At 42.5% G+C, this 12303-nt stretch overlaps 1 protein-coding gene across 1 annotated transcript in view; it reads right to left on the bottom strand.

The window, feature by feature from the left end:
* Positions 1-12303, bottom strand: part of LOC144956973 (proton-coupled zinc antiporter SLC30A2-like) — a 68340-nt gene that overhangs the window by 18883 nt on the left and 37154 nt on the right. The window contains exons 4-5 of the mRNA XM_078887842.1: positions 11557-11710; positions 8654-9044 (exon numbers count right to left, since the gene is read on the bottom strand). Coding sequence (XP_078743968.1) covers positions 8654-9044; positions 11557-11710 — 545 coding nt within the window. The remainder of the gene's footprint in view (positions 1-8653; positions 9045-11556; positions 11711-12303) is intronic.

Below are 12303 nucleotides of genomic sequence, written 5' to 3'. Positions count from 1 at the left end.
CGGAGAGAGCGTGACTCTACCGTATGAGCTATCCAGACCCATGACCTTACTGGTAGGACAACTCCGCCTGGCCGAGAGAGAGCGTGACTCTACCGTATGGGCTATCCACGACCCACGACCTTACTGGTAGGACAACTCCGCCTGGCCGGAGAGAGCGTGACTCTACCGTATGAGCTATCCACGACCCACGACCTTACTGGTAGGACAACTCCGCCTGGCCGAGAGAGCGTGACTCTACCGTATGAGCTATCCACGACCCACGACCTTACTGGTAGGACAACTCCGCCTGGTCGGAGAGAGCGTGACTCTACCGTATGGGCTATCCACGACCCACGACCTTACTGGTAGGACAACTCCGCCTGGCCGGAGAGAGCGTGACTCTACCGTATGGGCTATCCACGACCCTAGGACAACTCCACCTGGCCGGAGAGAGCGTGACTCTACCGTATGAGCTATCCACGACCCACGACCTTACTGTAGGACAACTCCGTCTGGCCGAAGAGAGCGTGACTCTACCGTATGAGCTATCCACGACCCACGACCTTACTGGTAGGACAACTCCGCCTGGTCGGAGAGAGCGTGACTCTACCGTATGAGCTATCCACGACCCAAGACCTTACTGGTAGGGACAACTCCACACTTGGCCGAGAGAGCGTGATCTCTACCGTATGGGCTATCCACTACCCACGACCTTACGTAGTACAACATCCGCCTGGCCGAGAGAGCGTGACTCACCGTATAGCTATCCATGACCCACGACCTTACTGGTAGGACAACTCCGTCTGGCCGAAGAAGCGTGATCCTACCGTATAGCTATCCACGACCCACGACCTTACTGGTAGACAACTCCCCTGGCCGAGAGAGCGTGACTCTACCGTATGGGCTATCCACGACCTTACTGGTAGGACAACTCCGCCTGGCCGGAGAGAGCGTGACTCTAACCGTATGAGCTATCCACGACCCACGACCTTACTCATAGGACAACTCCGCCTGGCCGGAGAGATGGTGACTCTACCGTATGAGCTATCCACGACCCACGACCTTACTCATAGGACAACTCCGCCTGGCCGGAGAGAGCGTGACTCTACCGTATGGGCTATCCATGACCCACGACCTTACTGGTAGGACAACTCCCCCTGGCCGGAGAGAGCGTGACTCTACCATATGAGCTATCCACGACCCACGACCTTACTGGTAGGACAACTCCGCTTGGCCGGAGAGAGCGTGACTCTACCGTATGAGCTATCCACGACCCACGACCTTACTGGTATGACAACTCCCCGCCTGGCCGGAAAGAGCGTGACTCTACCGTATGAGCTATCCAGACCCACGACCTTACTGGTACGACATCTCCCCGCCTGGCCGGAGAGAGCGTGACTCTACCGTATGGGCTATCCACGACCCACGACCTTACTGGTAGGACAACTCCGCCAGGCCGGAGAGAGCGTGACACTACCGTATGGGCTATCCACGACCCACGACCTTACTGGTAGGACAACTCCGCCTGCCGGGGAGAGCGTGACTCTACCGTATGAGCTATCCATGACCCACGACCTTACTGGTAGGACAACTCCGTCTGGCCGAAGAGAGCGTGACTATACCGTATGAGCTATCCACAACCCACGACCTTACTGGTAGGACAACTCCACCTGGCCGGAGAGAGCGTGACTCTACCGTATGGGCTATCCACGACCCACGACCTTACTGGTAGGACAACTCCGCCTGGCCGGAGAGAGCGTGACTCTACCGTATGAGCTATCCATGACCCACGACCTTACTGGTAGGACAACTCCGTCTGGCCGAAGAGAGCGTGACTCTACCGTATGAGCTATCCACGACCCACGACCTTACTGGTAGGACAACTCCGCCTGGCCGAGAGAGCGTGACTCTACCGTATGGGCTATCCACGACCCACGACCTTACTGGTAGGACAACTCCGCCTGGCCGGAGAGAGCGTGACTCTACCGTATGGGCTATCCACGACCCACGACCTTACTGGTAGGACAACTCCGCCTTGCCGGAGAGAGCGTGACTCTACCGTATGGGCTATCCACGACCCACGACCTTACTGGTAGGACAACTCCGTCTGGCCGAAGAGAGCGTGACTCTACCGTATGAGCTATCCACGACCCACGACCTTACTGGTAGGACAACTCTGCCTGGCGGGAAGCGTGACTCCTCCGTATGGGCTATCCACGACCCACGACCTTACTGGTGGGACAACTCCGCCTGGCCGGAGAGAGCGTGACTCTACCGTATGAGCTATCCACGACCCACGACCTTACTGGTAGGACAACTCCGCCTGGTCGGAGAGAGCGTGACTCTACCGTATGGGCTATCCACGACCCACGACCTTACTGGTAGGACAACTCCGCCTGGCCGGAGAGAGCGTGACTCTACCGTATGGGCTATCCACGACCCACGACCTTACTGGTAGGACAACTCCGCCTGGCCGGAGAGAGCGTGACTCTACCGTATGAGCTATCCACGACCCACGACCTTACTGGTACGACAACTCCGCCTGGCCGGAGAGAGCGTGACTCTACCGTATGGGCTATCCACGATCCACGACCCACGACCTTACTATAGGACAACTCCGCCTGGCCGGGGAGAGCGTGACTCTACCGTATGAGCTATCCACGACCCACGACCTTACTGGTAGGACAACTCCGCCTGGCCGGGGAGAGCGTGACTCTACCGTATGGGCTTTCCACGATATAGCTCATACAGTAGAGTCACGCTCTCCCCGGCCAGGCGGAGTTGTCGTACCAGTAAGGTCGCGGGTTCATACACTCATCAATGCTGCGAAATGTTTATTCTCTATTGTATTCTGGCATTTTCCTACTCACTTAATCTCTTGTTGTTATCAACATAAGTGCCTGCTCCACTCACTTATTAGAGGCCAGGAAGCCCACCCAGTGACTCGACTTAAAATCAGCCCCGACAGCTGTAGGTTTAAGACAAGATAATTGTGCATGAGCTGCTAAAGTCGTGTCCTTGTGCAAGACATTGCTTTCGATTTCCTTTCTTATAATAGACACACTCTTACAAACACGATTTACTACCACTACTACCATTACTACCACTACTACCACTACTACTACTACTACTACTACTACTACTACTACTACCACGACTACCACGACTACTACAACAACAACAACAACAACAACAACAACAACAACAACAACAACAACAACAACAACAACAACAACAACAACAACAACAACAACAACAACAACAACAACAACAACAACAACAACTACTACTACTACTACTACTACTACTACTACCACTACTACTACCACTACCACTACTACCACTACTACCACTACTACTACCACTACTACCACTACTACCACTACTACCACTATTACCACTACTACTACTACCACTACTACCATTACTACCACTACTACCACTACTACCACTACTACCACTACTACCACTACTACTACTACTACTACTACTACTTCTACCACTACTACCACTACCACTACCACTACTACTACTACCACTACCACTACCACTACTACCACTACTACTACCACTACTACCACTACTACTACTACTACTACTACTACTACTACTACTACTACTACTACTACTACCACTACTACCACTACTACTACGCCAAATACACAACGATAGGATGGACATCAAATGTTTTTGTTTATTCATCTTAACAACGCCACTACCACATTATCTCATTCGTCTGTAGTGTTTCATATTCATCCCGTTTTGTTGATAAAGGGGAAACCCGAAATATCCACTTTATCTGTTTTCGTATATTAAATTGAAGCTGAAATTCAATTTCACATTGTTAATTATTTGTTTAATCATTTTCAATCTGGGGTGGGGTGGGGGGGAGGGGGGCACGTTTGGTGGCTGGTCTTAGTCATCCCAACTCTGGCCTATGTAAATATTGTAACACGCCTAACCGGCAGGACACGTTTTTGTTTACATGTGTCTTTCTATTCGATTTTACTTTAAATTCTTACGCTCCAATGTGGATTTTTATATGGTTAATCTTGTGATTGTGTTGTGTTTAATTATCTGAAATCAATTTTAATATCAAACGAGCTATTTCTGTGATATTCTCATTTTAAAAAATGGATTTTAAGGTAAAGCCTGATTTTCACCAATCTTTTTTCTTCTACACATTACGAGAGATTTTTATTCACCACTTTATTTTTAACATCGGTGTTTTATTATCAACGCCGTCAACAACCAACGTCTCTTGTTGACGCCATTGAGTCAAATTCACACCAACGGGGTGGAACGAGAAAACAAAGGGCGATACCAGTGTTCACTGGCCACAGACCACATCGCCCCCACCATTACAAACCATCACGACCCCCACCCACATACACAACAATTGATTTAAAACCACGATCATTGCCATTGTCATTATCGTCGTCGTTATCGTCAGCACCACCACCATCGTCATCGCTGTCATCTTCCATATCGTTGCCACCACGACCACCATCACCATCGTCGTTATCATCAGCATCACCACCCCCATCCAATCTTATTACTTTACGGCAACAACGGCGGCGACAACAACAACAACAACAACAACAACAACAACAACAACAACAACAAAGGAGTACAGATGACGAAAACAATTTGAAATGTGCTCTCCTGAATGCCCGCTCTGTGCGAAATAAAGCTGTATTAATAAATGATTTTATCGTCGAAAACAAATTGGATTTATTCTTTATTACAGAGACTTGGCTAACATCTTCTGACACTATAACCATAAACGAGGTAATCCCCAGCGGCTATTCATATCATCAAGAAAACAGAGACCAAAGACGTGGAGGTGGTTTGATGTGTGTTTTTAGAGACCAATTGAATATTATCAAACGAGAAAAACAAAACTACGACTCATTCGAATGCATCGAAAATCACTTTAGTCATAATAACAGACATTTTAACGTCGTAACCATTTACAGACCACCACCATCAACTAAAAACAAGAGCACAAATATAACTTTTATAAAAGAATTTGAAGATTTTCTCCACGCAAAAAACACCGAGAATCGAGAAATTATTATTTTAGGTGATTTTAATTTTCATGCCGAGATTTCGGACAACTTCAAACTTCTAGAAATATTCGATCTCAAACAAAATGTCAAAGGACCAACTCACGAGAGTGGACACACCCTCGATCTCGTTATCACACGGTCCATAGATACTTCCACTCGTGAGATCAGGATCGGAAGCCCAGACATTTCAGACCACCACCCAGTATTTTTTAAGATCAATGTCCCTGTCCCAATTTCAAATCGGCGTACATCCGCTATAGAAAAACGAAAAACATAAACCACACCAAATTACTGGACCAAATTCGGGAGTTGGACATAAATAATAACGTTATGAATACACACGGCGTTACAGAGAAATTAGATCTCCTCTATACATCACTCAATAATTGTCTGGAAAATCATGCGCCCCTCAAGTCCAGAACGATCGTCCTAAGACCAAATTCCAAATGGTTTACTGCTGAAATCCGAAAGGCCAAACATGACAGACGTCATAAGGAAGGTATTTGGCGTAAGTCTCGACTTGAAATTCACAAGCAAATTGATAAAGAAGCCAAAAATTATACCAATCAATTAATAGTCAGTACCAAGCGGCAACATGTGAAGGACACTCTGATAAAAAGCAAACTTGACTCGAAAAAGCTTTATAATACTGTCAAAGAAATGATCACACCATCGAATACAAATAATTTACCAACAAATACATCTCCAAAAGAACTCTGTGATAAATTCAACACCTTTTTCATTGAGAAAATTTCCAACATCCGACAGGAACTAGACAACGACAGCCCCACAAATCTACATCCCAGCACGACATCACGAGTTGAAACAACAAGCATGATTTCACCAATGAAAACAACAACAATGACAAGGCACGTGACATCGCCTGGAAGATCAACATCAACGGAAGAGACACTACAGGAGGACACAACACTTACCTGCACGACACGACCAACTAAATCTATGAACACCAGTTATAAAATGTTAACGTCGTTTGAACCCGTAACAATAGAGGAAGTTAAAAATATTTTGTCAGATATGCCTAATAAATCATGCACGCTAGATAAAACACCAACTTGGCTCATAAAATCATGTTCAAAGTATCTTGCTCCAGCAATTGCATCTATCGTAAATGAAAGTCTAACGTTGCCCGATTTTCCAAATATGCTGAAACATGCCTTGGTTAGACCCCTGAAGAAAAAAGCAAATCTTGACTGCAATGAGTTAAATAATTTTAGACCTGTGTCAAATTTAAATTTCATTTCAAAATTAATCGAAAAAGTCGTTGTTGCTCGTATTATTAACCATTTAGAGACGAATGCCTTAAATGTTAAATTTCAATCTGCCTACAAAGCCTCCCATAGCACGGAAACGGCATTACTTAAAGTTTTTAATGATATTGTAAATGATATAGATAATAAAAGTGCTGTGATGCTTGTTTTACTAGATTTAAGTGCGGCATTCGACACTATCGATCAAAATTTACTTTTAACTAGACTACGTGATCAATTTTATATCAGTGGCACAGCTTTGGGCTGGTTAAAGGAATATTTGTTTGAAAGAACTCAGTCAGTAATTATAGAAAACCATGTATCAACTCCATCCATATTAACGTGTGGAGTGCCTCAGGGATCTATTCTCGGCCCCCTCCTTTTTACAATGTATACTGCTCCCCTCTCTCATATGTTATCCACTTTTCCCATTGATTTTCATTTTTATGCTGATGACACTCAGCTGTATACAAAACTCAATAATGATCCAGAGCTGTCATCAGTATCTGTTATGGAAAATTGCATTGCCAACATAAAGGATTGGATGAAACTAAACAAACTTAAATTTAATGATGACAAGACGGAAATGATAATTTTTGGAAATAGGCATCAACTCTCAAAAATATCTACAAATGAGATACTAGTGGGTGAAAATGCTATTAAACCTAGTTCTTGTGTGAGAAATCTTGGGGTGTATTTAGATCAAGGGTTATCCATGGAAGATCATGTTAAAAAAATATGCCAATGTTGTAACTATCACATTAGAAACATTGGAAGAATCAGACATTATATTGATGAAGATATTACAAAGATGCTTGTTAATTCGTTTATTACTAGCAGATTAGATTATTGCAATTCCCTTCTCATTCATTGGCTGTCAAAGTAGATTAATTCATCAACTACAAAAAATTCAAAATAAAGCGGCTAGACTTATAAAATTAACGGAAAAAAGAGATCATATAACACCAGTTCTCCAGGAATTGCACTGGCTTCCTGTGAAGTATAGGATAGAATTTAAAATATTGTGCTATGTTTTTAGATGTCTGGATGGATTGGCTCCTGAATATTTGCAGGAACTGATTAAAAAATATGAACCACTCGAAATCTAAGATCATCTCAGTCCCAACTTCTAAAAGTTACCATCTCAAAATCCACTTTCGGTGAAAAAGCCTTTTCATTCATAGCTCCACGCCTATGGAACGCACTTAGTCCTCGGACAAAGTCCTGTGAAAACTTATCATCTTTCAGGAAATATCTGAAGACTGAGTTGTTCCGCGAGGCTTATTTTTCATGAAATGGATGTTGCTTTGATTCTGTTTTTTGTATGCATGCTTATTATGTATCATGTAGTGTCGTGATTTTTAATTTTGTTGTTTTTAAACATTTTTATTTTTATTATGTAAAGCGCCGCAGAGCACGATTAACGTGGATGTTTAGGCGCTATATAAATTCATTATTTACTAAATTCATTATTTACTATGTCACCGCAATCCACGGTATTCATAGATTCTAGTCTCATAAAGTTGTCACGATATACAGCGGGAGTTACAAAAATGTAACCTAACCGTAATAAATTTAATGCGAGTATCTCTATGTTTTGTATTTATTTATTTATTTTTTTTTTGGGGGGGGGGTTGTTTGTCTATTTTGTTTGTTTGTTTTTAGTTTGGTTTATTTAACCATTTCTTATATTATTTGTTAATAATCATCTTTGTTTTTACAACAAAGGCGACTGTTTAATGACACATTAAGGTCATGTCAGTAAAAAGGAAGAAAATGGGATAGTAAAAAAGAAGAAAATGGGATAGTAAAAAAGAAGAAAATGGGATAGTAAAAAGGAAGAAAATGGGATAGTAAAAAGTTCTAGAATTACAAATAAAGCATCTAAGAAAAAGGAAGGCAAAAGGGGAATTTGTTCAAATAGGGAACAGATGTAGATTCCAAGAGCACACCATCAGTGTACTTAGTTTGAGATCACCTAAAAGCCTCATCCAGACACAAGCACAGGTCTCCACTAAGAGGAATACACTGAAATGTTTACAAATCATATATAATATATAAACAAAACATAATACAGCGCATGCAAGAGAGATGATTTAAAAGAAAAAAATATAATCTCCCAAAACTAACTATACATTTGACTGTTTCCCTCTCAGCCAGGGTATCCGGTCAGGACCAGGACACAACCAAGAAATCTCATTCCAAGACAAAGACAGAAAGCATGTTGGAAAACAGATACCGGGGAATACAAGACATAGTAAGTACCTCCCGGCCCACTATGGGAGGTCAGAAACCCCACCCAGTTTGGAAAATCAATGATCTACGGAGTCTTACCTTGAAGTAGATGATGAAGGCAGCCACAAGGACACCAACACTCTGCAAGAGATCTCCAACGACGTGGATAAAAGCAGCTTTCACGTTGATGTTCTTCTCTTTCTTTTGACCTTTGCTGCTTTTTGGCTCATCCATTTCAATGCTGATATCCACGCGTTTCTCACTGCAGCTTGCCTTGGTGCCATTCTCGCTGGTCACAGCACCGTAGGAGATGCTCCCTACGCTACCGTCAGTGTTTGGGACGAGACCGCGACGACTTTCGTGGGAGTCGCGGCGATGCATCTGACGTCCGTGACTGTGGCCGTGATCTCCTCCACCTCCACCCCCGTGACTGTGGCCGTGGCTCCCGCCGCCATGACTATGGCCGTGCTGATGCAAAGTTGTGCCGAGTCTGCAGATGACAAATTATTTATTATGATAGGAAACGGGGAAATCAAGAGCAGGTCTCGTCGAAGAGTATAAGAAAGTAGGTAAGGCTATGTGGTCTTGTGGTATGACACTCGCTTTTCGGATCGGTAGGTCCTGGGTTCGAGCCACGCTCGGCGCATAGTTCAAGTAATTGGAAACGGCTCTTTACTCACATTCTCTCACCGTACTCAGGTGTAAAATGAGTACCTGGCCGTTAACAGCGCTGTCTCTATCGGAAAAAAATTGCAATATCGCTTAACAAGCGTCATGTCCCGTTCTACATGAACGTGATGCTGTTGGCCAAAGACCCCTTGTAAAGCGTTTTGAGCACGTTTAGTGGATATTGCGTTATACAAAAGCTCAATTTTAATAACTGATTGAGTATAATTGAAGCGCGAAAACAATGTAAAAAAAAAAAAACTTTCCGGCATAACTTTCACCCCGAAATCCTCTACTGTATCAAATAGACACCCCCCCCCCCCCCCCCTCCCCCCACACCCACACCTCTTTAAAAAAAAATAATTTGCACCCCAACTTCCCCAAGCTTATTCGTCCCCCATCTCACCATGTTGGTTCTATCGTAATGAATGGGACGGTTCACAAATCATCATTTAATTTTGAAATCCCCCACTCAATCAAGAACAAACAAACCATCGTCTTTGCTCTTTCTTCCCCTTTCCACCATCCGACTTTGAAACTCCTCACGAACCAATTATAAACAAGCCCTTTCGACTTATGACGTCCAAAAAAAATCGCTCCCTGCTTCCATCTAAAACCCCTGTCCTGTTACTGAAAAATCGGCCATACAATTTTCAGCCTGAAGCTTTGACCTTAATGGAAAAAGAAGAAGATTTTCCCTACAGTGGTAAACAAAGGGTAAAGAAACAAATAAATCTTACTCTCCACGCTGCAGACATTTATCTTCACTCAAAATTACAAAAGTTACGTTTAACCAGTTAGCTGTCGTACTCTGGAAAACTATATTTGTGTCAGTGCATGACAAAACCAGTCGGAAGGAGAAAATATTGGATTTGCGATTTTTTTCATTTTCTGAAAGAATATGTTCATCAGACGAAGAGTAGTAGTAGTAGTAGTAGTAGTAGTAGTAGTAGTAGTAGTAGTAGTAGTAGTAGTAGTAGTAGTAATAGTAGTAGTAGTAGTAGTAGTAGTAGTAGTAGTAGTAGTAGTAGTAGTAGTAGTAGTAGTGTAGTAGTAGTAAGTCTTTTAATCTTTATTTGATATATATCGGACGATTTTTCATGAAGTTATGGTCAGATGTATGAGAAAGGTATCCAGAAACTTTTCTCAAATTTCATACTTTTCATTTTGACTAGCTGTAAAAAAAATATTTAGAAATGAAATTAAGCTTTGATTTTTCCCGAAGATGTACAAAAAGGGTTGATATCATCTTGACAAGAACTCATTTTTGATAAAAATTAATATTCTAACTAAACTTGGCAATATCTCAGCTCAAACCTTTTCACCTTCCGACTGATTATAAACATTCCCTGTAACAAATATTTAAAAATCTGACCAGAAAACTCGTCCTTCACATATTGATCGATTTAACTTTCTCTTTACCGGCCATTTCCCGGATTTTCCCCAAAACTTCACACCCAACCTATACAAAAATAGATTTATTTCACTCAAACACAAAAGCTGTTTGTTCTTGCTAGACATTTTTTTCCCTGCTACACGAGCTCCTCAACACAGTGTTAATGTACTTTAACTATAGCAAACATCGTCGTTCAAGTATTATGATGTACGAAAGAAATCAAAATGAGAAAAATGTTGGCTTCATCGTAACGAATGTGACGATTTTCCTATGGGTGGTAAGGAGAGAGTTAAATAACCGTCATCTTGACAAAACTCTCAAACCTGGGACCTTGCGATGTCAACAACCAGCAATCACCCATGAGATGTTTTATGTTTTTAAGGGTTTTACGGAGCTTGCAACACATTAAGGTCATATCAGCGCCAGTAAAAGGAAGAAAATGGGATAGTAAAAAGTTCTAGAATTACAATTACAAAAGAAAACGTAAGACAAAGAGGAATTGGTTCAAATAGGGATTCCAAGAGCACACCGTCAAAGCACCTAGTTTGAGATCACCTAAAAGTCTCATCCAGACACAAGCACAAGTCCCAACTAAGAGGAATACACTCAAATGTTTACCAATCATATAATATAATATGTAAACTAAACATAATACAATGCATAACAGAGAGATGATTTACAAGGAAAAAAAATATAATCTCCCAAAACTATAACTATACATTCGACTGTTTCCCTCTCAGCCAAGGACTCCAACCCAAGTCAGGACAAAACCAAGCAATCTCATTCCAAGACAAAGACAGAAAGCAATTGAAAAACAGATAAGAGGGGATAGAAGACACAGCAAGTACCTCCCTGCCCGCTATGGGAGGTAGGAACCCCACCCAGAATCACCCATGAGAGATTTGGGGGTTAATAAATAATCTTAACGGTCACTACTTACATGACGTTGAAAGCAACTCCAATAGCGGCCGTAATCAACATAATATTGCTGTCAATGGTGTAGTCAGTGTGGATAACCCTCATGACAGCCTCGTACGCCAGAACTCCAGTCAAAATCCACAGCAATATAATGGAGGCGAAGGCACCGAGGATTTCTGAAATACAACAGGACTCGTTGAGAAAGTCTTTTATCTGGCTGAGCCAATCGTATTATAATATAATAATATTTAAGTCTTACTGATGATTTGTGTTTAAGCAAAATACTCAACAGTTCTAACTGCCACACCGATATTGTATCAGCACACACAAATAAAAACCAACAAGAAAAACAAAACATTGTTAACCTTAACCGTTAATAGTCTGATAGATAGAATTTAGTAGGAACTAATAATATTAGAAAGTCTCGATTCATACCACCGCAAACAATTACGTCGCGTAATCGGAATCTATTGACCAGAGACAATTACAAATACTGATATCTATGAAAAAGCAGGGTCCAACGCCTGAGTACAATAATAAAAGAACAGCGATGGAGGCTATTTGGTCACATCTTACGTCGAGAAGATAACATCCCAGCTGTACTCATTGACTATGACTGAATCACACAATTCTCAGTAAGCGTTCCCCCCACTACTACTACTACTACTACTACTACTACTACTACTACTACTACTACTACTACTACTACTACTACTACTACTACTACTACTACTACTACTACTACTACTACTACTACTACTACTACTAC

This window comes from Berghia stephanieae, chromosome 11, assembly GCF_034508935.2.
Source record: "Berghia stephanieae isolate SIO BIC M18660-M18661 chromosome 11, UCSD_Bste_1.3, whole genome shotgun sequence".
Lineage (NCBI taxonomy): Eukaryota > Metazoa > Mollusca > Gastropoda > Nudibranchia > Aeolidiidae > Berghia > Berghia stephanieae.
Note: the sequence above shows the minus strand (reverse complement) of the source record. Positions and strands in the feature narration are given on the sequence as shown.